This window comes from Gymnoscopelus braueri (genome assembly GCF_963280865.1).
Source record: "Gymnoscopelus braueri genome assembly, chromosome: 17".
NCBI lineage: Eukaryota > Metazoa > Chordata > Actinopteri > Myctophiformes > Myctophidae > Gymnoscopelus > Gymnoscopelus braueri.
The window spans coordinates 45,948,805-45,974,788 of record NC_137617.1 but is presented as its reverse complement, the minus strand read 5'-3'; the positions used below and the strand labels follow the sequence as shown (position 1 = coordinate 45,974,788).

At 43.9% G+C, this 25,984-nt stretch overlaps 3 protein-coding genes across 4 annotated transcripts in view; all 3 read right to left on the bottom strand.

The window, feature by feature from the left end:
• LOC308105415 (N-lysine methyltransferase SMYD2-B-like) overlaps positions 1-25,984 on the bottom strand; it is a 186,398-nt gene that overhangs the window by 23,508 nt on the left and 136,906 nt on the right. The window lies entirely within an intron of this gene.
• Positions 86-25,984, bottom strand: part of LOC308105425 (N-lysine methyltransferase SMYD2-like) — a 33,044-nt gene continuing 7,145 nt past the window's right edge. The window contains exons 1-3 of one of the 2 annotated variants that reach the window (XM_080456142.1): positions 1,704-1,872; positions 460-568; positions 86-222 (exon numbers count right to left, since the gene is read on the bottom strand). In XM_080456142.1, the coding sequence (XP_080312268.1) occupies positions 133-222; positions 460-568; positions 1,704-1,858 (354 nt within the window). In that variant the 5' untranslated portion in view covers positions 1,859-1,872 and the 3' untranslated portion in view covers positions 86-132. Of the gene's footprint in view, positions 223-459; positions 569-1,703; positions 1,873-25,984 lie in introns of those variants that run through there. The other variant, XM_080456143.1, reaches the window with a different exon arrangement.
• Positions 2,658-22,579, bottom strand: LOC308104373 (N-lysine methyltransferase SMYD2-like; the record flags this gene model as incomplete). Its single annotated transcript, XM_080454785.1, has 13 exons — positions 22,472-22,579; positions 21,032-21,076; positions 20,668-20,875; positions 19,536-19,605; positions 17,906-18,016; positions 17,728-17,809; positions 12,582-12,697; positions 9,382-9,452; positions 8,175-8,265; positions 5,641-5,648; positions 5,251-5,356; positions 3,597-3,707; positions 2,658-2,798 (listed from the first exon to the last, which is right to left on the bottom strand). Exons 2-13 carry the CDS (start codon positions 21,036-21,038, stop codon positions 2,658-2,660), a joined length of 1,122 nt encoding a protein of 373 aa, XP_080310911.1. The 5' UTR covers positions 21,039-21,076; positions 22,472-22,579.

Here is a 25,984-nt window from a genome sequence, read left to right as displayed (position 1 = left end):
TAAAGCATAAAAAGAAAAATGTGCAAAAGAAAAGGCAACTGTTACAACTGCGGACAAATACATATCATTTTGAGTGGTCCTTTTTACATGTATTGATTTTAGCTTGAAGCCCCCTGCACTTTACGACTTATCTTAAAGGGGTCCAAATTTGGCGTAATGTTTTTGTAGCTCTTTCAGGTACGGATGATCCTTGCCACAATTCACCTCCATGATGGGTATTGCCTGCACACACACACACACACACACACACACACACACACACACACACACACACACACACACACACACACACACACACACACACACACACACACACACACACACACACACACACACACACACACACACACTATATGTAGCAACTGTATTGTATAGGCTAGTAACTGATGCACTGTATTTGAAAAATGTTCATCAACCCACTGTGAGTCTTTTAGACTATATAGTGTGCTAAATCATTACCTTCTGGAGATAACCCATAGCCATGAATGAGTCTTCCACGCTCATGTAGAGTTTAGTCAACCTCATGTAGAGGGCGCACACGGTCAGAGAGTATGGTGGATACAGCTCACTGCACAGGACAAGGAGGATTTGCACAGCCATTATATAAAGATATGACACACTGGTCGATATGGCTATGACTTAAAATTAATATCCTGATTATTTTTATTATTATTATTTTATTATTATTTTATTATTTCTAGATTACGATTAATGAACGATTATTAAACACATAATAATATTACTGAAAATAGCAGATCTACAAGCGTGTGATCTTGTAGATCGGCTATTTACTCTCCGTGTACGCCACCATTGTACACTGAAGTATATAATACAGGGTTAAAGTGCAAGACCACTTTGGTAGAGGTTTGGGTTGTGTAGTTACCTTGCCATGATGTAACTCCAAAGGTGGACAAGAAATACAAAATTATTGCTCCATTGATTAGAAATTGATAATTCAAAATATGCTCCTCATTGACTTACATTGCACGGTAAAACAGCTCTGAAAGTCACTTATTTAGCACGTAAACAAACACAAACAAAACTGATTGAGACAATATAGAACATCATCAAACCCAGTACTGTTTGTTTTTTAATAAAAATGTCAACTTCCTGATGATTTTCCTATTTGAAGATCCGGATCCGGATCCATGGGTCCAGTCCGGGTTTTCTTCTTAATCAAAATAGCGAAATCAACAGGAAGTTAACATTTTTATTTAAAAAAAAAACAGTACTGGGTTTGGTGATGTTCTATATTGTCTGAATCAACTTAGTTTGCATTTTTTTTATGTGCTAAAAGAGTGACTTCTAGAGCTGTTTTACCGTACAATGTAAGTCAATGAGGAGCATATTTTTAATTATCAATTTCTCATCAATGGAGCAATTATTTTTTATTTCTTGCCCACCTTTGGAGTTACATCATGGCAAGGTCAATACACAACCCAAACCTCTACCAAAGTGGTCTTGCCCTTTAAGTGGTTAATCAGACAATCGATTTAGTCAATAATAAAAAATATAATCAAATTGTTGATTCATTCATATAAATATATATGTTTTTTTTTTTAAAAGCTTCCTGATTAGTCAATTAACCTGTAGGCCTAAATATCGATTTTGACATATTTTCGGTTAATAGCCCGGCTCTATGACTCGCTCCCTCCAGGTTTTGAGATTTGAGGCCATTCCTGAAAGTTGTAGTAGTAGGCTACCTGCAAGGCTGTGCGATCTTCTCGCCATAACAGATCGCACCATTCAGATCTCCCATGGAGGTACACATCGCCATGGCTATGTTCATCACAAGGACCATGTACACGTTGGAGTCATCGAACACGGTTCCCATCTTGTCCAGGGACTGTTTACACATATCCAGCAACTCGCTAGGGGGTGCAAGAGAGTTAAGGATGCAATGGCACAGGCTGAACCTGAAAAGCTATTGTTAAAGGTACTCAAATCAGACTCTTGTAACGGTGGGATGCTATACTTTGTTGATTCAACAGCTTTTACTTTAACTTTACTTTGAATTTAAATTTAATTACATTTATGTTGGTTTTCAGAGAATATTTTCAGAGCAAAGAGGCTCTTGCCGAACAAGTATAAGTTGTCTCATGTGGATCAGTGTGCGAAAAGGGCTTTTCGAGAACAGGTACAGCATGACTCCGGGCGCTATTTATACGATCAATAGCTAGGCCTGTCACAATTATTAGATAATTGTCTGATCGCAATTATTTGAGATAATCGCAATTATGTGTGCAAAATCGTCATAATCGTTCACATTTTGAAAAATGTTCACACATAAAAAATTTAAAAAAAGAGAAATAGCAGATCTACAAGCTTACAATGCGTCACTGTGTGACACGTTGTATGCTTGTAGATCTGCTATTTCTGCTTTTTTTTTACATGAATAAAAGTATTGAATATATAAAAATATAAAATTGTATTTATTATGTTATTTGTCATATCTGCCCTTTGCAATTTATGATTACAAAGCCTAAAAGGCTTAATTTGTTCCAATGTTCAATGCCAAACACAATTAAATCGTTAATCGCAATTATTTGAGTGACAATGAATCATCAACTTAAATGTGTAATCGTGACAGCCCTATGAATAGCACAAGGAGGCACATGGCCTGAAACACAGGGAGTTGTGGGTGTGAAAACCTCATCTTATGTAAGGATATTTTTCTCCTTGCTCTTGATGGCTAATTCAAACCGTTCAATGGTCATCTTAGCGAAGAGGACCATGTCACTGATGACGTCTGGTCCAATGGGATCACTCCGCTCACGCACTTTGAGCTTGGCCTCGTCCTGAGACCAAGGAGAGAAGATGACATGTTAGAGTTGAGGAACATTAGCCGCTTGTGAACTAGGATAATTCTGTTATCAAAGATCTATCAATACTGCTGTGTGTGATGTTGAGGTGATGATTGTGTTTGTTTGTTTGTTTGCTTATTTATTTCAAAAATGTTTCAAAAGATTCTCAGAAATTTTCTGAAAATATTCACAACTTTAAACTTTAAAATATTATACGTTCAGTGCCAGCATTTCTTCCATCCACTTACGTTGATAAGTTTCGTGCTGTAGAAGCCCCGACGCGGAAGTGCATGTAAACAAGCGTGCGTGCAAGACGGCGGAGGGTCCCGCGTAACAATATTAAGCTTTTAGTCAAGGAGATAACATTGGAATGGCCGACCGGAAGGATTTTTGACATGGATCCACATCCGGCCTCTCCTTCTCAGAAACTCCTTGGATGATCCCAAAGTTTCGTTTTAGCGCCCCACGTGGGCCCCACGTATAAAAATAAAATTGGGTGAAAAACGGTCCGGACCGTTTAAGGCACTCAATGTGTTAATAATAATAATAATAATAATAATGTATTTTTGCACATTTGGGTCATGTGCAGACACCAAATGTATATTTTGGGTCTCGAGTTGAAAAGGTTAGGGAATCCCAGGTTTACAGTGTTTACTCTATGTTCTAAGGTTTTTATCTCTGTGTTTACACATTCAAATTCCCTCACCGGACACTAAAACTTCAGAACTGAACTGTATATGTCATTCTATTTTGTCAAGATTTTTTTTCCAGTCTTGGTTTTTCATGACTTACTTTGGACTTAGTTTGACATTCCTGGCAGTCACAGGTGAAGTTGTATCCGTCTCTTAACTCTTCGTTTCTGTCTTCTGTTGGGTATAAAAGGTCTATGTAGCTGATCAGCATCTTTGTAAGGCACAGGAACACATACAGAGACATGTGATTAGTACTTCAGGTTTCTCCTCCACATCTACTTCTGGGGTCAAGGAGTTGTTTTTTATCTGGAGTGTCTAAGGGCAAGTACACACTGTAGGACTTTTAAAGTGGTCAGGGAGTCATCTGATCGTTAAGCATTTCACACTACAGGAGTCCATTTCTTGAAATTGGCTGTCATACATCGTTTTTGACACTATAGATTGATCGCCAACAATAGCTGCGATGCAAATATCCAATGTATTTGTATATAGGTTTAAAGTGCTCATGTGGCCTAGTCGCTTTTGTTGGGCTTGTTTTCATAGACCTGGTTGCTTATTTCTCTCGCAAACTCTGGCAACACTGTTCAGACACACGCTGAACACACACACATATACACACACAAACGGAGCTCGCTCTTGCTCTCTCAGTCTCTCAGTCTCTCTCTGTGTCCAATTCCTATCAAATAAACAGCCCCCCCTCGAGCACGCTCGCTCACTCTCTCATCCTGTTTTATAATGTTTAACTTCATACTGGACGGGGCGGGAATATTGCGGTACTATGTGGGGGTCTGTCTGTTGCGGTCAGGTCCAGCGACCCTCCCCTAGTCACGGTGGCTGTAATGTGCTCTCATTGGCTGTAGCGCGGATCTCCTCGCAAAATGATCGCAACCCCGTTCATACTGTATGATGTCCAGTCGGCGACAGAGCCAAATATCAAACCTGCTAGATATCTAGAAACACTCGGGAACGCATCACCCAGCGATATTATCGCGGGTAGATCCTCTCGCAGAGCCTTTCACACACAGCAAGCAATATGTCGCAGATGAAAGCCCGAGGGGGGTTTTGTCGGCGATCGACAAAAAAGGTCCCCGACAGCATAATCGGAGCAAATATCCTACAGTGTGTACCTACCCTAAAAGACTGATGCCCAGCCCGCACAGGCTTACAAGACACTCACAAAAGATATATAATTATTTTGCTATTTTATAAAATGTTGTACATCTTTGGAAACTTTCACCTACAGTATGCCCACAATAGGATGCCAGGTTTAAAGTGGTTAAGACCAGCTGGTTCAAATGGTGATCCCCTACCCCAGTGGTTCTCAACCAGTGGTCCGGGGACCACCAGTGGTACTTGAGGGGGTTCCAGGTGGTCCTCAGCTAAATGATGGAGAGTTGGTAACAATTGGCAATTGGTTTCATTTTACTCTCTCAAGAGTTAAACTATTATAACATCTGCAACACTTAATTTACAAGAAGTCAACAATTAGAGAATGAAGAATAATTGTTATTTTGATCAACGTTTGCCTGTTATCTCTCCTATGGTACCAACATCAATACAGCATGGATGGAATTGTGGACAAAATCATATCCAACGGTAACATATTCTAAGGCTTGGGTCTGAGAGCTCAAATGCCAAATAAATAATGGACCTTGACATGAAAAAGGTTCAAAACCACTGCCCTACCCCCTTGTAACACATACCGTGTCCCCCATCCACACAAATACATCCCTGTGGGTGTCTCTTCTCCTCACCTCATCACCAGGCTTCATATCCTGTACTGCCCGTATTTCTGCTGCCGTTCCCTTGTTTGTGAAAACCACACAGCTGGGTACACAGCTGTGGTTTATGAGGGAAACACTGAGGGGAGAGAGGGTGATGGGGAGAGAGGGTCAACAGAGAGAGAGAGAGAGAGAGAGAGAGAGAGAGAGAGAGAGAGAGAGAGAGAGAGAGAGAGAGAGAGAGAGAGAGAGAGAGAATATACTGTATGAGCCAGAGCCCCAAAATTGAGCCATGATTATCAAATGGGTGGGAAAATCTAAGTCTAATCTTTTTTTGACTAGCTGTATACATCTATATTTCACAGTTTGGCATGATAACCATTGCAGACGAGTAGCTTAGTGCAGTTATCATGCGTTGAATACGTGGACTCCTATATTGTCACATGCAAATTGTTACAACAAATATATGAAGAACTTTCAATGGTGTTCATATATGAACCCACTTCTCTGCACAATTCAAGTATGGGCAATTGATTGGAATGGTGATTTTACTTCTTCAAAACATCCATATATGCTTAAATGGCCTTTTAATGCAATATTTCATAGACAAATATAATTTTAAAATAAGGCCTATTAATATCCCCAATTTGAAAGTGTGTGCTGAGAACCAACATGTTCCTAATGGCTATAGAAAACTGCTCACCATTCTAAGCTTTAATTTGAGTGGTAACATGTGGTTGCAAAACACAGACCTAACCCTAAACGTCCTACACTAGTAAAAAACTATAGATATACATTGCATTACATACATTTCCCCCGATTGCACGAGACCCCTGTGCGTGTAATGAGGGGATTAGTCCGTGAGCCAGGGGGGTTGGTCAGTACCATCTGAGGGGAATAATGCTCATAGTGATTTTTGTCAAGGTATGCATGTCTAGAGTTAGAAAATATGTGATAGCCTTGCACCAATGGTAGCTTTATGGGTGCTATCATGCGTTTTATTTTATAACACTAGGCGAAAATGACATGGGTCAATCTATGAAAACATACTATTAACCGCCCCCCAAAAAAAGATACAAAAGGTTTTTCAATTGGTTCTGGTACGTCTAGGCATGCTTAAGAACATACAAAAAAATCTAAGAAATTATATTTCTCGTAAAGCCATCATTTTCAAGATGGCGTCCAATATGACTGCCATGAGCTTAAATGGCTTTATGATACTGTTCAACCTAGAAAGGTGGTTTTGGTGTCTAAAACTAGGTTTTAGGGTTCAAGAAATATGGCTGAATCAGTGAAATTACCATCAGTTAATTATTTATTGCCAAATCAAAGATGGTGTCCATCCCATGGTGATGTTCCATTGTACTAAATTATGTTAAAAACAACAAAATATTGCAGTTGCATGAGTGAATCTGTGAACTTATGGTGATTCATATGGGGACCTGGGGGGGGGGGGCGTTCATAGGTGTAGAATCTATTTCTACTGTTATATTTTCACTTGTTGGTCAGTCTTTGGCCTATGTGCTGGTCAGGTCAAGGTCTCTCTCGCACCTTATCGTCCAACCAGGTGTCCAAGCAGGCAGCAGATATGGTCACTGGTTGACATGTACAGTAGGCCCTATTCACCTCACAATTGACATGGAGCCGTTTGTTGACACCTTACAGGTATGGAATCAGCCAGAAAAACTCTATAATGTAATTGTAATGTTATACAGTCATTCTTCAGCTGCATTGCAAAACTGATGCAAGGTTCAGCACTGGAAGTGGAAATGCATGTGGTTGCAGAACATGACAGGCAAGTCCTGAGTCAGCAGCACTCTTGAAGTGGTTTCTCTCAACTTGGCCAAAGACATTTGAACAGATAGGCTACAGCAGTAGCCTACCTGGACACTGCGCATTTCCATCCTACTGGCTGACAGTGGGTAGACAACTTCTTCCTACACTTCACATCCACCAGTTTGAATGTGCAGGGAGACACATTGACATTAACTTAACCTTTTCTCTCATGAAGCACATGACTGAAGCACTTCTTCCGTGCTGGCCATGTGCAGTGTGCTTGATATCTAACCCAGTGCCTGCCGAAGATGCATGTGCTCCATGCCATAGAGGCTAAGCTAGACCTTGTCTGTCAGCACCATGATGGATTCTGGATCACTGTCTCTGCTCACCAGTCTGGGGAGCAGACTGCCATAACGATCAGGAAAGATGCTGTCATGATGCATGTGAGTGGAGTGGACTGAAGCCTTCCCCAAAATGTGCAGAAACAGTAGAGGGAGAGTTGAAGCACTGGTGTGTCTTGGTCATAAAATATTGGGGTGTATCCTCACACACAGAAAGATCACCCATATGAGATGTCATCATGAAGAGTAAGAACATTAAGCAGAAGCCGTTGAGCATGTTGTACACCTTCAGTGCTGACGATAGATACTGCATTTAGTCATGATGAGGCAGACATCACCATGATTTCCTATATCCCTGATGCAGCCATCTCTGGAAAGGGTGTGATACACATGCTCAGTGATTTAACTGATGTTCTTGTCCTGTTGGTGTATTGGGGTGTATCACCTACAGTGTAAAGTACAGATGGAGCATTGTGATGGGACAGTCTTATATGTATGGCAAAGGCAAGATCAGAGCACACACCACTTTGCTGGCAGGGAACTTCCCAGGCTACCCTGATGTGCTGGGTGAGGTGGGTGCCACAAGTCAATGGCCCTTCCTCCAACACCGACCAACCTGTTGCACCACATGTGGGCTCATTTACAAGTGATGTTGTGGAAAGTGGCAGACCACCAATCTCCACCTGACAAGTCGTTTGATGTCACAAAATTTGGATGGGAGATCCAGGATATTCCTGTTCCTGTCATTGCTAAGGGTGACCCAGCACCGTCAGAGCTATGTGACATGGTGCAATATCAATTTAGGGCACATGGAGAGTGAGAAGTACATCACTGATGTACTGTAACTGCTCTGGTGAAGATGGTTACTGAGGAGGATACTTGTAAGGATGAGGTAGAACAGGATGTGGGTTGGAGAATACAGATGTAGCTGCAAAAGATACATATTTGCCATTAGATTATATCATTTTACATTCAGGTTATTATTAATAACAGTTCTTGTGACATGTTAATGACACTTTTCACAAAACAAATTGAATGAAAGTTCATCAAGTTGTTTCCATTTGTTGTTCTCCCAGAGGTCAAATTTAACCTTGACCTGACCTTTGACATGATTGACCTGATATTAAAAAAATAACAACAGGAATGGATTCTACACATATGAAAACCCTAAAAAAGAGGTATTACACAGAGGTACTATTCTAAGACAAGCGGATTACAAGTTAAAAATTGCCAGGCGTGTGTTTAGTGGCCATTTTGGATATTTTCTTACACACTTGCACTATATTCTGTTTATTGAATTTCATAATACATTTCCTTAGAATCTATGTATGTAAACATGGTTTTAAATCTTTAGGTAATTTACAAAGGAACCCTTTGTGTTCCATCTTTCATTAAAACCGAAGTACATCTTATGTTGTCACTGCCTGTAATAGAAAAATATTCTAGATATGCTAATTTTAACAACCTTTCTGAACAATATATAGTCTGAGCTTTATCCCAACCATTTTTCAGAGAGAGAGGGTCAATAATAAGAGAGAACCATCAGTTTGAAGTAGAATGCTTCATTCGGATTTTGAAAACTGTGTTTTGGCTTGTGGTTATAAAAGGAGTGATAACACACAGATAGCTACCACCGATGCAAGGCTATCACATTTTTCCTAGCTCTAGGGGTGTATACCTACCCAAAAATCACTATGAGAATTATTCCCCCCAGATGGTACTGATGACCCCATATTTGGGGTCCTGGCTCACGGACTAGATCACCGTGAGGACGGCGATCATGGATAATATTCTTTGATTTTTCAAAGGTTAGTCAAAATCACTCGGTTCGCTGGCAGTGGGTTGACACTTTTCTAAAAAACTCTGTCAGTCTGGCATTTTGTGACAACCACACATTATTGCAGTACTGTAGCTTTTTGTAATGGTTTACTGACATGATAAGTAGAGTTTAAGTGGTTACATTGATGAGGGGTTAACTCTGTATGTGTGCGTGTGTGTGCGTGCGTGTGCGTGTGCGTGTGCGAGTGCGTGTGTGTGTTCTTACTCAGCGTAGACAACACAACCGATATGATGTTCCAATTCCTCATCACAAAAATCGAAGGTATTACAGTGAGCCTGTTGCACAGAGAGAGAAATCATTACTAATCCTGCTAATGTATTCACACCTGTTGGATAACAATTTGGTCGTTGTGACAGTGTGACCACACACTGTCACTGTTTTGACACATGACCTATCAATGGTGCACAATTGGTAGGTTGTATGGACAAACAGAGACCACCAAAAGCAGTGTTTAAGGTTATTTATTCAAATGCAAACAAATCATTCTCTCTCTCACCATGGCTCTTCACTGGATCCTAAAAGAGTCAGGGTGGGGTTCAGGCCAATTTATAGGGTTGTCAGGAGACTCACCTGTAATCACTGATCATGCCAATTTGGGCCAAACCATCCTGTCTGAGGACAAGGTTTTGTAAAAGAGGCGTTGAAGAGGAACACTGGTGACAGTATCAGAAATCCCCCTAATTTTTTGGTTTGTTCTGGTGGGAGGGGCCATGGGGCTATATAGGGGTGAGCTGATTATTTTCTGGCAGTCTGCTGTCTACGGAGAGAGGTGCTCAGCTGTCTCTAAGGAGACGACTGGTCGCCTTTGTTTTGCCATTTTTCTTATATTGACACTTGGGGAAAATAAACCATGTTTAAAACCTGTCCAACTGCGTGCCTTGCCATCCTTTGAATGTCTAGTGGTACTAAGGGTTACATACTACCCTCACCCGAGACAGGGGTGTGACATTTGGTGGCAGTGGTGGGATGGCAAGCCGCAGAGGTAAATTGATCAAACCTGGCAGAGTTCGAACAAAGTTTGGTTTACGATCTCAAGTGTCGGAGATGGCAATTACAGAGGAGACTGGAGAGGGAGCCATTGGTGGGGCCATTGCTATGGAGTTTGAAGGGGCAGCCATTGCAGAGGAGCCTGAGGGAGTAGGGTGATACACAGATGGGTCTGAAGAAGATGAAAAGGGTTATGAGGGCTTTGGGGCTAGACCAAAACAATTCAGAAAGGGACAAGGAAAAGCGCCAGGTGAAACTTCACTGGCTGCCATGTTAAAATACTTTTTGATTAGTCAGCAACAAAGAGAAAATATTCTTGTACGTGAACTCCAGCAGTTAAAAACTGCCATTACAGTGTCTGGTGCCAACACCGTCCCCTCACAACCCAATGTAGGTGAGGTTAGTCAAAATACTATCCGTCCCATTAATCTTTCTTCTGATGATAGTCCCCGGATGCAGTTGCCCACACCTGCACCCATAACTCAACCACTCCGACTTTCAACCCCGAATCCTCCATCTGCTCAGTCAAGCGGCTCCCTACAGCCTGTAGCTGATACCGACATGCATATGAGACGAGGCCCAAAGATGCTCCCTTTCCTAAATGGGGAGGATCTAGAGAACTTTCTTGTGCGCTTTGAGCGTATCGCTCGGACCTGGGGCTGGTCGCAGTCTGAATGGGCCTGTAGACTCGTTCCACTCCTAACTGGGAAAGCCCTTGATTCCTACTCCGCAATGGAAGAAGATGCTTCCAACATCTACGTTAATCTTAAAGAAGCCCTCCTTGCGAAGTTCGATATCTCTCCTGAGACTTACAGACTCCAGTTCCGGTCAACACACATTCCCCCTGGTGAATCTCCCAAGGAGACTTACAACAGACTCAAAGGACTCTACAGAAGATGGATGAAGCCAGAGCAGCGCTCCAAAGACGAAATCACAGAGCTTATCATTCTTGAGCAAATGCTTCGCATGCTTCCCCATGACATGAAGACCTGGGTCAAGGAACACGAGCCAGAAGATGGACCTACTGCCGCTAAACTTGCTGGCCAGTACCTCAATGCTCGCAAAGATCTGAGAATGCCAAGGCAACAGAACAGGGTAGTATCCCAAGATGCAGCTGACCTGCCACGTAGAGGGGATCACAAAGCAGGTGGTCCAGTGGGTGGTCAAGGCACCTCGGGGGAGACGAGAGGGTTCTCCAGACAAGGTCCAGTTAAGGATCTCATCTGCTACTGTACCACTGTCAACAGCCAGGGCACCGGGCCTCAGTCTGTCCCTTGAAAGTCTAACCTGCTAGCTGATTACCTGTCGTCTTCCTGAGCTTGCAGTGGCTGGAGAGGAGGGAGGTAATGTGACACTGTGACCACACACTGTCACTGTTTTGACACATGGCCTATCAATGGTGCACAATTGGTAGGTTGTATGGACAAACAGAGACCACCAAAAGCAGAGTTTAAGGTTACTTATTCAAATGCAAACAAATCATTCTCTCTCTCACCATGGCTCTTCACTGGATCCTAAAAGAGTCAGGGTGGAGTTCAGGCCAATTTATAGGGTTGTCAGGAGACGCACCTGTAATCACTGATCATGCCAATTTGGTCCAAACCATCTTGTCTGAGGACAAGGTTTTGTAAAAGAGGTGTTGAAGAGGAACACTGGTGACAGTATCAGAAATCCCCCTAATTATTTGGTTTGTTCTGGTGGGAGGGGCCATGGGGCTATATAGGGGTGAGCTGGTTATTTTCTGGCAGTCTGCTGTCTACGGAGAGAGGTGCTCAGCTGTCTCTAAGGAGACATATTTTCTTCTTCCTCTCATTTTTAATGATCTGCAGTAAGTTAGTTGAGAAATGGTTGGCAGATGGTTAGCGTTTCAGAATCCATGAGTGCTGGACAGGTGAGAAAGTGGTCAGTGCACTAATACTATTCTGTATCAAAGTAGCAGACAGCAAAGGGGGGGAGGGTTGGTACAGTATATTGTTACTGTCTGGCAGAAACCTTGTATCTCCATATTACTTTTTTTCTTTATAGCTCACAGTGATGTGCATTGTGATGTGAGCTTGTAGATCAGCTATTGATTTTAGATAGTTCTTTACCTATAATGGCATGCTCAACATTGGGATGCCAGGTTGAAAGTGGTAAAGTCTGTCCATGGGTTTTTGAAACTTTGAACCAATAGACAGTATTAACAGCTTGTGACTAAAGCATAACTACATTGTATCCACTGGAACACGTGTTATTTTACCCCCAGTTCCTGTAAAGTAACAGTTTTGGACATACAAGGTTTCCTCTGGACAACAACAACTGTGTGTGTGTGTGTGTGTGTGTGTGTGTGTGTGTGTGTGTGTGTGTGTGTGTGTGTGTGTGTGTGTGTGTGTGTGTGTGTGTGTGTGTGTGTGTGTGTGTGTGTTCACAGTGGCTACCTGTGAGAAGAGTGAAAGCAGGTCATGGTGATCAGGGAAGTCCAGGTGTTTAGAATAGAAGTGATGCAGGCTGGAGATGTCAGACTCGTGATACGATCTCCTCTTGTTGTCCACATCTGGTTTTCAAAATACACAGTAAAATACACAGTAAAATACACAGTGTTAATTAACTGAAAGTGTAAAAACATACCCATTTGCAAAGAATATAAATACAGAATAGACAGGTTACACTAATACACTGCTCCACTGTATTAACCACTTCAACCCTATAGGGCATAGCAGTGGTGACCATAAAACATTTGATTCTGTGAAAAAATGGCTCCTGCATTATGTGCAATTTACAAACAGGTGGTACGCAGGACCATTGACTGATTTCCAACGAATGCTTCCAAACTCCAACGCTCCATGCTGCTCAATGTTTTACCACTTTGAGGGGGGGGGGGTGACCCGGTGGTAAAGTGATGCACGTGCGTACTCCCTATAAGACGTAAAAGCAATGGTGGTTGTTATTGCTCTCCTCTCGTAATATACTTACTTATGGGATATCAGCGCCCCCTGGCGATGCAAAGAGCAAAACACATGGACTCCCGCAACAATCTCATTGGATAGGGTCATGTTACGCGAAACCGGTAGTCCGGAAGGAGTATAAAACCCCTCGCGTAACAGGGTACGCCCTCTTCTTCACTCTGCACAAGCGAATGCGCACGAGTTACAGCACAACAGCACAGAGAACTTTGCTCGATCCCAGCAAATCCCAGAGCGAGGGCACGGAGTGCACCTCTACGGGCGTTTCGAGCTAAAAAGTTTTGTTTATTTAACGCTCCCGCGTTACCTATTATTTATTATTATTTTCTTTTCCTATCCTCTTAAAGTTTTCCCCGTGTCGGGCTAGCTTAGGCTTCTAGCCGGTTAGGCCACAAAGCTAGAACGCTAAGCTAGACTAGGTGGCTACCTAGTAGTGATGAGCGGGCCGACCCGTAACCCGCGGGTCCACCCGCGGCGCGGGTGGTCGAGTCAGGATTTCAGAGACAATTATGCGGGCTGCGGGTAAGCGGGTCAGCCGCTCTCACATGCAAAAAGAATAAAATAAAACTATTTTAAACAACATGCTTGTTTATTTAGCCCATGACAATGTACAATACTGTAGACATTTAAAGCGACTTTGGGTACTTAAAAGAGCGCTATATAATATATATATATATTCCCACCGCGGGTCGCGGGGCGGGTTGAGCCGTCCCAGCAGTGCTCGACTGTCGACCAAGGGACAGAGAGGCTTACCGTCACCGTCACTTACTTATTTCACGGAGCCAGGCTTACCGTCAGCCGGGTTGAGGCGGGTTGGGTTCCGTGGCGGGTTGGGGCGGGGCGGGTCATGAAAAAACCCGACCCGCACATCACTACTACCTAGCCTTATCCTCGCCACGTGTCGGAGAACAAAGGATAGGATGGAGGCCCCGAAGATCTGCGGCCTAGTGGGCTGTAGCCTTCTTGTGGCGGCCGATGATCCGCACCGTCTGTGCATCTCCTGTCTGGGGCCGCACCACGCACTGCTCGCCCGCTACCATCCAGCAGATGAGGACGCCTGCCGAGCATGTGCGTGCTTCACGGTTTTTCATCTGGATCATCGGCTGTCGAGGGCCAATCTGCTCGCGGCCTCGGCAAGCGACGACCGCGGCTTCTTTCCCCCGGCCAGGAGGCCTGCAGCACCGCTGGTTGTTCCGCAAGTGGCCCAGAACCTAGGAGCCATGGGCCCGCCGCTTCACGCCGCTCCGAGGGCCAGCGATGCTACACGAGACCGGCGCGGGGTGGCCCCAGGGGCCTTAACCTCGTCGCCGGTCCCCGCCAGTGGTGCCCCTGCTTCCCCCTCCATCTCCCATTCCAACCTGGGGCGACTCGCGGACGCCCGAAGGCAGCATCATCTTCTCCGATGCCGGGGACACTACAGGTGATGCCGACATGGACGAAGGTGGGGAGGAGGAGGAAGAATGGGAACTCACCTCGTACCAGGTCCAGGAGGTGACGATGTCGAGCCCGGGGCCTGTCGTCCATCCTGCTCCTGCGTCAGAGGCCTCTACCGCGGGCAAGGAGCCACTCGAGCCAGTATCTGAGATCTTCAGGCGGGCCATCGTGAGGTTCGGCCTTGAGCAGCCGATGGAGGCCCTGAGGGTGGCAGGCGCAGCCCTGGTCCCAGGTTTCCAAGGTCTGGCAGCCCTTCCCCCCAGACGGGTGGAATCAAAACTCCTCCCCGAGGCCAGCGGCATCAGGAATGCCTTGCAGTTCTCGTGGGAGGGGAAAGAGGAGCCATCCAAACTGGGGTTTGTGACGAAGCTCATCTCTGCTGCAGACCTGGGGATCGTCGGCCTTCCCCCGATGGGACTCTGGCCAGGAGTCTCGGTGACGGTAAGCCTGGCTCCGTGAAATAAGTAAGTGACGGTGACGGTAAGCCTCTCTGTCCCTTGGTCGACAGTCGAGCACTGCTGGGACGATACCGAAGCATGCATTGACCAACTTGAATCAATTGAAGGTAGTACAACCTTTTACAATGAATCAAATGTCTCAAGAATGTTGCTTTCAAGGTATAGGGGAAGTGCCCCATGTAAACGTAAAAAATCTAACTGCGTCACGCCAGTTCTCTCATCCGTCCGGCAGATGGCAGCAAAGCGCCTCTGTGGGATGGAGAAGAGACAAGATGGCCGCCTCCCTCAACCTCCCCAAAATGGCGGACGAAGAGAGGCGGATGTTTACATGTCAGCAGTCCCCGGTGTTAAACCGGACGTGCTCCCCTTGGGGGACGAGAGCTACGTTCCGGGTAGCACCCTCGTCGCAGACAGGTTCCGCTGTGACGACACTCAGAGCGACGGCGCCTCCGCTTCCCTCGGGAACGAGCACGCGCTCTGCGGTGACGATGACGTCAATACCCCGCGCCTCTCCATGGACCCAGCTGTCGCTAACGGTCCCCATGGAAACGGAATCAAGCTCCACGGAGCAGGTGACGTCAGCAGCCCCCACCTTCCCGTCGAATCCCCTCGCTCGGTGTTTGGATCAATGGAAAGCTTGCAAACCGAATCCCTGGGTGCTGCGCACTGTTCAGAAGGGCTACAGGTTGCAGTTTACCAGAAAACCTCGGATGTCAGACAAAGTACTGTTTTCTCGAGCGACGGGCCTTGCGGCTGTGACGCTGAGGGAGGAGGTTTTGTCTCTTTTGAGCAAAGGTGCGATCAGAGAATTATCTCCGGATCAGAACCGGTTGGGGTTCTATTCGGAATACTTTCTGGTGAAAAAGAAGGGGGGGGGGGGGGGCGTGAGACCCATTCTGAATCTGAAAGGCCTCAACAGATATCTGAGGGTCTTAAATTTTCGAATGCTAACAACCAGGACGCTGTTACGCACGATACGACGGGGGGATTGGTGGACGAGTATAGATCTCAAGGATGCTTATTTCCACGTCCCAATCTACCCTCCGCACCGGAAATTCCTGCGCTTTGGCTACGAAGGGAAAGTGTACGAGTACACGGTTCTTCCTTTTGGCATGTCACTGAGCCCCAGGGTTTTCGTGAAAACCCTGGTGGCCCCACCCTCTGTTCAGAGACCTGCTGAGACAGGGAGGGAACGAGGTGTTCCACGAGAACCCACAGGAACTAGATCTGTGGGTCTGGCCCGTGAAAGGGTGAGCCTGAACTCGCAGGGGTTGCCTCCTGATATGGTAGCAACCATCCAGGGAGCTAGGGCGCTCCACAAGACTTCAGTATGACGTCCGATGGGACGCGTTTGTGTCTTGGTGCGCAGGACGGTCACCATCAGTGGTGGCTTTCCAGGCGCCTGTGGGCAGCATCCTGATTTTCCTACAAGATAGGCTGAATCAGGACTGTCTCTGTCCAGTAAGGGCGCTGAAGCGTTACTGTCAGATGACGGCGGCCGGCCGTGGGTCGTCTCAGCTGTTCGTCTCCTTCTGCCGTGGCCAAAGGAAGGCGGTGGCGAAGCCGACCTTGGCCAAATGGATCGTGGAAGCGATCAGGTTGGCCTATGAGAGTAGTGGCTCTGTAGTCCCAGAGCGTCTAAAAGCTCATTCTACTCGGGGTGTAACTGCATCGTGGGCCCTTTACAGGGGGGTGTCGATGCAGGAAATATGCTCAGCGGCAAACTGGTCGTCTCCTTCGACCTTTGCGGCCTTTTACAGCCTGGATGTGGCGGCATCTGAGATGGCGTACACAATCTTGGGTTTGGCTGCTGGATCAAGCCAGGACAGGAGAGGGCAAGTCTAAGGGCATGCCTCTCTTCCTGCTTGTTTCTTCCTTATGCCTCCCCTGGACCGGCTTGGCTGGGGTCCAGGGGGGAGGAGGCCCTGATTCTCATTTCAGTAGGGATGGGACTTGTCAGTCCATTCACTGAATGAGGTGGACGGTGGGTCGGTCAGGGCCTTACCTTCGGGTACTTTTCTGCATCCTGGCCTGGTGGGTCTCGCCTGAGAGGCGGGACTAGGTGCCAAGGGTATGCAGAAGGGTAGGGTCAAGGGCTTTAGCTCAAAGGGGAGTTTCTGTGTCCCATAAGTAAGTATATTACGAGAGGAGAGCAATAACAACTAAAGGTTACGTAGGTAACCCCAGTTTTATTATCTCCGTTGTAATATACTTACCTAATACCCCTTTCTGTGCGCATTCAGCGTGCAGAGAGAAGTTATTAGAGGGCGTACCCTGTTACGCGAGGGGTTTTATACTCCTTCCGGACTACCGGTTTCGCGTAACATGACCCTATCCAATGAGATTGTTGCGGGAGTCCATGTGTTTTGCTCTGTGCATCGCCAGGGGGCGCTGATATCCCATAATATTACTATATTACTACGGAGATAATAAAACTGGGGTTACCTACGTAACCTCTAGTTTTCACTGTCTGGCACTGAATGACCACAGCAGACTTGGAAAACAGCGATCACGTGCCCGAAAAGATTGCCCACCCCTCCTTTAAGCGGTGAAATCCAGTTTTTTTCTGTTAATTCAACTCTTGAGAGTGTATAAATGGAACCCAATGGACCAGTAAGGGTCCATTTGGCTATTCCTCTCTCTTAATTACAAATGAATTACATTAAATTAACACAGATTGTATGGCGAATGTACGCATGTTTGTGTGTTTCTGTTGAGTGATCCCTTACGTAATTCTCCCATCAGTATAAGCTTCTCAGATGCAGATCGTTCTTTCTGTGCCTTCTGTAGAAAGAAGCATTGGCAAAAAATCTACACTTCTTAATATCTTTAAACATACTCAACAACTCGTATTTCATAAATAGGAACAGTGTCGGAAACAATAATCAAGAAAGACCCCCCACTCACCTTTGTGGCAAGGATCCTGGCCACCAGGCGGACTCTCTCTGATGGGCACCATTTCGGACCATACTTAAGCATTGCTGAGCACTCCAGCTTGTGCATATTCCAGTCCCCTTTCTGACACACACACACACACACACACACACACACACACACACACACACACACACACACACACACACACACACACACACACACACACACACACACACACACACACACACACACACACACACACACACACACACACACACAATTAACCCCACAAGATTAACCCCACAAGCATGTTGCCTGGCACACAGTTAGACCTAAATTAAACTCACCCACAAATAATGTTTAACAGTTGGTCTATAGGGCGTCTAAGCTATGCTATGTACAGTACAGTGCTATGCCAGTAATGCCTCTCAACACAATTCTAAGCTCTCACTATACACTAGTCCTGTCCTTGACTGACCTGTGTCCTTCCTTACCCTCTTCTCATATCTTCATGTCACACAAAGCTATTATTTTTAATTAACCCACTGAATCTCTTCTCCACCCGAATCAGATCTTTGCATGTCTACTGTGGGCATAGCCACTTAGGGCTTAGCCTGAGTGGTTAAATAAAATGACATCAGTTCATGTGTGTATCTTGACTCTTTTCCTTGTTAATTGTATAATTCAAATTAATTGTTCTTTTCATAATTGAAGTTTACTTCATTTAAATAGTCTTCAAACAGTTATTTGTGTTTATTTACATGTATTTGTTAACTTATAAATTAAATGTTCTTAAACATAAAAAAAATTTATAAACGTTTTTCAAAATGATTAGAAATATAAAATCTACGTTATCGGTGGTTTAGGACGCTCTGAAATTTAGATCAGCATCGGACCAAAAAATCTGGGTTTTGTTTCTTATTGATCCACAGTGAAACCAAAGGTGAACTTCCATGTGTGATCAATCACATTCCATTCTATGTTTCTGTTTTACACTCAATCAAGTGTTCTTTATCAGATACGAAACATGCAAGGAAACAAGTCCCCAGGACCTTTTTGTGTTATCCTTTTAGCCTAATGTCTTACTGTACCATGCACAGCTGTTTACATTTCTGACTAGTATAAAGTATTCAATCAATCAAAAGTAACTAAGAACAAATTAACAATCAGATGGTAGAGGAATAATGTGAGCAACTTCAAATGAAAACTAAAAAAAGTGCTCCTCGGACCACAGGTCTCCGCCAGGTCAGGTAGGTTATTGTGGCCTCCTGGTGGCGCTATAACAGGCCAATCTGAAAACTTCGGGGCAGAGGTTCGGCTTTGGCAAACAGGGAGTGTGTGTGCACTGTTTCGCAGCAGCCGGGCCAACGGTGTCAGAGATTAGCTGTTCACAGACAGACACACGGACGGACACACGCACGGACGGACGGACGGACGGACGGACATGGTGCAAAACATACTCTCTCGCCATGCCTTTCGGCTTGGCGGAGACAATTACCTTTTGGCTAACTCTGGCTCATTTACGTCGACGTGGTAAATAAATAAATAATAATTCAAATTCCTGCAGTCCCCCTTCTTCCTCCTCCTCCTCCTCCTCCTCCTCCTCATTCACTAGTTTCTCATTCACTAGTTTCTCATTCACTAATTTACTAGTTCCTACCTGGCAGTTGACATTGCAATAGAAGGCTTTCTTGCACTTTACACAGTTCCTCAACCTCACATCCTGTTTCCTATGAATGAACCAACATTAGGTTTTAATGAGCAGAATGTTACAATGTGTTTATATCCTCTTGGATGGATATAGTGATTGTTTACACACACACACACACACACACACACACACACACACACACACACACACACACACACACACACACACACACACACACACACACACACACACACACACACACACACACACACACACACACACACGCAAGCACACACGCAGGAACGCAAGCACACGCACACCTAAATTGCATTGTGCTTAGGTACTCCAGTGCACCAGATGAACTTTCAATCCAACATAGAGAAATTTGTAAAAAATAAATAAATATGAATACACATTATTCATACCAAAAACACAAGAATGATGTGAAATCTGTCTTGGGGTAGATTATCCCCTCAGAACAGATAAGAGAAATAGCAGAAGCAGTTGTTTGCAGGAGTTCCTCCCATTGTAAACAACACAGTTCACAGACTTGGAATACTTCTGTAGTACTAGTATTAATAGAGCTGAGCTTATGGTGGAGCTTATTGGCTCCACCAAACAACACAACAGCCCAACGTCAATTCAATCATCCCAAACAGTGCATATCAGCAGCACTTTATAGCAAGTTGCAGTATTGCAGAGTCAAGCCAAACCCCGGAGCAGACTTGAACAGATCAGTTTGTTGCCTGTCCAAAATCTGGAAGTTATGACATTTTTTTTTCTCACAAAGGATTTTATCCAACGATTTTTGTAACCGATTTTTTCACCCAGTGCCAATTGCCTAAGATGTAATCCTGGGCGCTACTCTCCCTCTGCCAGCCTGGGGAGAGCCCCGCACTGAGCTCATGCTTCCTTGAACGCGTGAGGAGTGAGCAGGCCGTTTCTTATCACCTGACAGGGGGGAGTTTCCCCCGGTAGGACGTAGCGCGTGGAAGGAACACATTATATACGCATGTGTAAAGAGTCAAGACTGCACTAATCATTCGGATGCGTAGCCTACAACATACAGTAGGCCTGTTAATGCACACAGAAAGGAAATAACAAGTATAGTAATATGCATGCATGCCACATAAATACATACATAGCAAAGCAGAAATCGCAGTAGTTTTCCCTCTTTTCAACTTTGAGGACGTAAGAGTACGCCGGGGAGGAGAAGATAAGTTCTCCAACTTTGAATGGTTTGGTCACCCGGAGACCTCGTCCTTTAGTAGGACTGTCGAACATCTCGATTCCCTCGATTTGTTCCTGCATTGTTGCTTCCCAGGTATTCCGAGTGCCCATCGAAGCAGCTTTATTCCACAAGGAAAGCAAAGATAGATCTTGTAATTAATGAAGATATTAAAACATATTTCATCAGCATCATCTTATACTATTATAATGTACAGTCATACAGTTCTATTGTAGGCTACACTGTAACACTATCAAACATGTGTTTGATTCCTCACCTGTCATGAATACTGATGTCTGTCCAAGGTCCTTGTCTGTAGACACTGAGTTGATTTTTTTTTGTAGTGTCAGATAAAGATACCTGATTAATACAATGGTTTATTTTTCCTGGAAAAAGTTGAACTGGGCGGAGAGACAGAGAGAGAGGTTGCCAAAATCCTTAGCCTACGCACATTCAGAACAACCAATCATGTAGACACAATACACCAGCATTAGAAAGGACATGAGAACATGAAAACAAGCCAAATGAGAGCGCTCCACAGAATTGACATTTTGTTCATATCTATTTAGCTAAACACGTATTAGTCTACGGCAGTGATGAGCTGTGGATTTTTTTAGCTAGTGGGGCTCTGTTTTATGATGTCACATGCACGTGCACGCATGTGCACAATAGCCGATCAGCTCAGTGCTAGTTGAAATACTGTATTCAACATGTGATTTTTTATGTAATTATATTTCTTATTATTTAGTTATTTAGCATTGTTAATTTGTTGTTTTTATTTTTCTTTTAGTTTTATATAAAAGCCCTTTACATAGTACTTACAATAATCAGACAACTTGTCTTTACTTGAATTACTTTTTGTATTTTTAAGACTTATATTTAGAACTTCCAACAACGGACAGGGATAACCTTGTGAGTGTTGTTCTTGGGTCCTCTGCTAAGTGATTAACCCTTTCACACTCTGCAATGCAGAGACACATTCAATTCAAGTCCATGGCTTTTCTCGAGTAGCCTAATGTTATGCAAAGCAGCCACTCCAGCCAGGTATTTCTATTTGTAGTGGAACGCTGTGAGCTGGGATTGAACCCGAGGCTCCCACTCGCCAGTCCGACGTGTTACCAGTCATGCCAATAGGGCTGAGCCCGATTGGCAGGTCTGTTGCATGCCGGTTCTGGCTAATTTGACTGTTGGGGTTACATATTGTTTTAGGTGTTGAGAACGGCTCGCCGCTGACAGCGCGTGCCTGTGGGGCGCGCGTGCAGCTCCAGAGCTACCGGGGCGCCGCCCCTGTGAGCTCATCGCCCCTGCAGCTCATCCCTGGGTCTATTGAATAGAATAGACTATATTCTCTATGTAGTAAACAGCTTGCACTGGGCTGGTAACTGACTCACTTTTCCACCAGACAACAAAGATGCACGTTTAAGTTCAGTACTTGAGTAAATGTACTTAGTTACTTTACACCACTGCCCATGCAAGTATCTGACCATAATATACAGTAAAAAAAACTAAAAACAAACACAAGTTTTAATTTTGAGAAACGTTCTTTTCCACCAGACAACAAAGATGCACGTTTAAATGATAAAATATTACTCTTGGCTTACCTCGGATTGAGTTTTATGTTACTCTTAGCAAGCCATGGTTCACATATTATGACATGTCATGTTTCAGGGCTAACTCTTAGCTAACCTCAGATTGAGTTTTGTATTACTCAGCTTACCTTGGATTTAGTTTTATATTACTCTTAGTATACCTCGGATTGAGTTTTCCTCGATGGAAAAGTGTTCAATTATAGACTTTCTTCAGTTTCTTGAGCAGTTGAGCAGTATGTTGCAGCTCCCTCTTCTCTCTGTGGAGAGAACTGAGTCTGACAGGAAGGAACTGACTGGATGTCATGAAACGGCTGTACATGATTGGATGGCTGATTTCCCTGCATTCTGGGAAATGTAGTGAAATGTAACATTAAATAAATTGTTAAAGTAGAGTGAAGCAGTGTCTTTAAGGGTCTTAAATACTGGTAACCCATTCCAATCACAATCATACATAAACGTTCCAATGTGATCTGTTGGTGGTTTATTAAAGTGTGTTATTAATCTATTATTTAGACCTCAAGTGAACGTAATAAGTTGTATGTCAATGTCAGATTTCTTATCGTCTATTGTATGGTTCTATTTTGTTCTTCAGTACGTTACAGATGATCTTAAAAGTTGTTAAGCATTGTGCCATGAACTCTTATTTTCTACTAAATATAGCCCAGAGACTATGTTTTCGCCTCTGTCCTTTCATGTGTGTCCGTGTTAGCGTGTCCATCTGTCTCTCTGGCACCAGAGAGACAGATCGATCGGCGATCAGCGTGAAACTTTGCACGCCCATTAGGCCAAGGAAGAACCCCTGCCCCAATTTTTGCAAATTGACCTCATGGTGGCGCTATAACAGTGTCATTCACATTTTGACGTATAACTCTTTAACCATATACATGGTTAAAGACCATGTATGAGTTTATACAATTAAACTCCCCCGACCCCCAGGATTCCTTGGATGATAACGCAACTCCCCATATGGGCCAAGCCATTTAGCGTTTTCTCCAAAACACATGTTTTGATGCTGCTCGTATTTTGTCCAAAACTCACATGAATCGGTACACATTGGCCCTCATTTATCAACGCGGTGCAGACCAAATAATGGGCGTACGGCGACATCACCGCAACTTTCGGCATTTATCAATATATCCTGAGTCTGACGTTGGATTCATCCTACCGTACGCTGATATCTCACGTCTGGTAGAGACCAGTTGTTGACTTTGGCTGCGCCCGTTTATTCCATTGTAGACCTGCGGAGCAGCATTGTCTGACTGTCTGACAGGCATCTGGACACATACTCCACTCCTAAATGTATATCTACACTAATAAATAATCCCTGTGAAAATATAATATTTTTAAAAGTAATTTAAACAAACTGCTTTAACAGTCATTCGGTTAAGCTTGCAGATCTGGCTGCATTGGCTATTTGAAAATAGCAGATCTGCAAGCTCACAACGGGTCGCATCGCAACGCGTTGTGAGCTTGTAGATCTGCTATTTTCAAAATATACGAGCGCTTCTGCGAGCGCATTTTCGGGACTCCCGACCATCTTTTCATGGACAGTGAGGTGTACAAACTTACAGTAGCTTGTCCTATGTTATGGAGTTATGTCATAGAGAGTTATGTAGGCTACACAACCTGGCTGGGTTAAGGATATAAACCCGACGCTCCAATATTAACGTGGCGGCACGGGATCACTGCATTCCGCCCGAGTCTCATGACTGCTTCATTTAGTGTAACTCTAACACGCACTGCTCGGTATGGGTTAAATAAATGGGTATACAAACGTATTCCATTCATGGCGATGTGATTGGTATCATAATATGTCATTCATGTAGGCTACAAGCCTACCTATGTGACAACAAAGACTGTAGGCTACCGCTACGCTACGGATTACATGAAAGACAAAGTTGGGCGGGCGTGTGTGTGTGTGTGTGTGTGTGTGTGTGTGTGTGTGTGTGTGTGTGTGTGAGAGAGAGAGAGAGAGAGAGAGGCGTGTGCGTGTGTGGCAAGGCGAGCGGGGGAAACTCTTTCTTATTGGCCTTTCATGCCTTTTTGGGTCGTATTCTGGTTCTTCATGTCGTGAAGTCGGGGCGTTTTGTGAAATTTAAGGGCGTGTTATTTAAATGACGCTCGGTTTCAGCCTTGACATTTATCAAGGCAGCGACCCAATGTAGGCTACGCTAGGATCCCCCCCCCCCCCCCCCCCTGGATTCCTTGGATCATGATGCAACTCCCCATTTAGGCCCCGACCATTTGTGCCAACTAGATTTTCCACCATTTTGAGTTTTCTTCAAAACACACTTTTTTCTAACTCCTACAACTCTCACTAATCGGTATATTGTCTCTGAAGTCATGTGATCAAGATATATCAGTCAGATTTGTTTTCAAATAGGGGTCCCAAGCAAGTTATTAGCATCAAAATCAGTTTAAGCACTTTAACCCTATAAACATCAGCTATTTGAAAATAGCCAATCTACAAGCTCACAGTGTGTGTGAGCGTGAGCCATTTAAAAAAACACAAATCTTGTCCTTGACATGAAAAGGTTTGAGAATAATCTACAGGGTCAGACATCAAAATAGAAGACAATGATAGGCCTATGTACAGTGTCTTCATGGTTGATTCCTGGATGTTAACACAGTCTCATTCTTCATCTTTCATGATTTGTGTGTGAAGAAGTTGAAGTTTTGTACCATCAGTGAATAAACATTAATGTAGGCTACATTTCTAGATTACATGCTCCTAAAACTATGTAGATTAATTTAATGTATATATAATAGGCACATAAGTTAGTTAAATCATGTAGAATGTTAAATATGGGACATACACACAATAACTAAGGAGGCTCTTCTGAAGAGGATTTGTACTTAAATATTTATGACCCCAGCATGTACATTTTCTTTTAATATCAATGCATTGCTGTATTAAAATAAAATGTATACATTGCCAAAAAAAAACGTATCACTAATAGTGAAAATAGCAGATGCAAAAGCTCAGTGGAGTGAAAGGGCAAAACAATACAAATTAGTAAAGTAATACATACTCAAACAATTTACTACTCAAGTCAATGTACATTGTTACTGTCCACCACTGCATGACACAATGTGAGAAAAAGAGAAAAGCAAACATTAGCATTCACACTCATTTAAATGTCAACAGTAAAGTCATCTCAAACATGAGCTGTCATGATGACAAACTGTTATTGTGTAAAGTTGCTGCTCCCTTCAACACACTTCAATCTGTTAGGCTACTGTAATAGAGTGGTCTTTAGTCGCCACCTTGTGGCTTTAATATGCAATTGTAGTTATGCTGTTATTTTATGTTTGTCCAGGTAATCACTGAGTTGTGACAACATACAGTACCTGGTCAGGTGCTCATGAAGTGCATAATGTGTTCATAAAGATGACTATAGTGTACAAGTATCTGCAATATATGACGATTTACTTTACATTGTATTAACTGTACAACTTTACGGTACATTATATTATTGTAATTACATATTTTAGTTCCTTCTTTTAACACACTGCTCTGTAGACAAGACACCAATAGGCCTAAAAGCAGATACGGAAACGGTGTGTGTGTGTGTGTGTGCCTGAATGTGATTAATGTGTGCAACTTAAAGAGCCAGTAGGCGGCCGTGGGCTCTAGACCG